At 43.1% G+C, this 1,692-nt stretch overlaps 1 protein-coding gene across 1 annotated transcript; it reads right to left on the bottom strand.

The window, feature by feature from the left end:
- Nucleotides 1-252: 252 nt before the first annotated feature.
- Nucleotides 253-943, bottom strand: LOC114211183 (large ribosomal subunit protein eL14-like). The gene has a single exon (XM_088023090.1). The coding sequence runs from the start codon at nucleotides 931-933 to the stop codon at nucleotides 301-303; it is 633 nt and encodes a 210-aa protein (XP_087879216.1). The 5' UTR covers nucleotides 934-943; the 3' UTR covers nucleotides 253-300.
- Between the last annotated feature and the right edge of the window lie 749 nt (nucleotides 944-1,692).

Genomic DNA, 1,692 nt, shown 5'->3' with positions numbered 1-1,692 from the left:
ATAGTCAACAATACATAGATGCTAACCTATTTGATTTTATACTATTTCTACTTTCCTGTTTGATATCTTCTATCTTTTGAACATGAAACTTTTTGAAAACTCAAGGTAAGCCATGCTTTTAAGGAATATCTACTCCGTGCATTGAATTTTTTGAGGCTGCTTAGACCTAAATAATAATGGAAGCTTAGCTAGACTTTTGTGTTCCTATGCTTGCATTTTTATTTTTATTTTTATTTATTTATTTTTTTAGCATGTCAAAAAGAACCTTTATTACTCGTTTTTAATAACCTCTTATATTCTTTATGCTTTCCTGCCAGATGCCTTTGGAGCAGGTGCTTTCTGAGCTGGAGCTTTCGGACCCTTCTGAGCCTTTGGAGGTGCTGCCTTCTGGCCTGCAGCTTTCGGGGCAGGAAACTTCTGGGCTGGAGCCTTCTTGCCCACAGCGGCCATCTTTTTAGCTGGAACTTTTGCAGCAGCTGCTGCAGCCGCACCCTTAGCAGCAGGTGCTTTTTTAGGAGACGCTTTCAGGAGAGCTGCTTTTTGTAGCTTCCTAACTTCAAGCTTGATTATTCTGTTCCTCATTTTCTTTGCCTTCATGACTTTATAATGATCAAAATCTGTCATCTTGGCTTTCCTTTCTCTGGCTTCAATCTTCTTGGCCCATCTTGTGGCTGCCCATTTTGTACTGATATCTGCCTTCTGCCAGGCTTGTCGGACATACTTCTGGCGGGCACTGTGAGGGAATTTGAGGATGAAGTCAGTGAGCTGCATGCACTTGAAAGGCATAGCCTGTCTCCTTACCTGAGTGCAAGGTCCATCAACCAAAGCCCTGTTCTGATCAATAACATCTACAATTGTGACGAGCTTCCCAGCATGAGGCCCAAAGGAGACGTAGGCCACCCGGCCAACCTCCACGAAACGCCTGAACACCATGTTGGCGGCACTCGGCCCCTATGCTTGCATTTTTCAAAATAGATTTGTCTGGGGGCGACTGGGTTGCTCAGTCATTAAGCATCTGCCTTCGGCTCAGGTCATGATCCCATTCCCTCTCTTGCTGTATCTCTCTCTATCAAATAAATATATAAAATCTTTTAAAAAATAGATTTGTCTGTCTTCATTTGTTTTCATTTTTTTTAAGTTCCTTCTCAGCACCAATTAATCATTTCTTCTTTTGTAACACCCTGAGTTTTTTTATTTTTATTATTTTTTATTTTTTAAGGATTTTATTTATTTACTCGATTGAGAGAGAGAGAGAGAGAGAGAGAGCACAAGCAGGGGGAGCGGCAGGCAGAGGGAGGAGTAGGCTCCCTACTGAGCAAGGAGCCTGATGTGGGGACTCCATTCCAGGACTCTGGGATCATGACCTGAGCCAAAGGCAAACACTTAACCAACTGAACCCACCCAGGTGTCCCCCCCGGGTTTTTTTTTTTAAGGGAACCAACCCTCTTGCAACCTCAGGGTGAACATTTCAGGTAAGAATCCATCCTGCCTCACTCCAGCCCTCCTTTCCCTGTGACCGCCGTGGTTGTTTCATATCTGTGCCCAGGGCCAACTAGAATTAAGAACAATCATTGAGACCATTTTGGCGGTACTGGAAGGAGCAAAATGTATACTTTTTCTTTCTGCTTTTATTGAAATTGAAAAAAAAAGGGGGGATTCCAGAGGTGTTGGAGATGCCTGGAAGTAGAAGAT

This window comes from Eumetopias jubatus, unplaced genomic scaffold (genome assembly GCF_037043125.1).
Source record: "Eumetopias jubatus isolate StellerSeaLion01/CBP00866 unplaced genomic scaffold, mEumJub1_p1.0 scaffold_4, whole genome shotgun sequence".
Taxonomy (NCBI): Eukaryota; Metazoa; Chordata; class Mammalia; order Carnivora; family Otariidae; genus Eumetopias; species Eumetopias jubatus.
The sequence above is the reverse complement of the archived record's forward strand: the minus strand, read 5'-3'. Positions and strand labels throughout refer to the sequence as shown.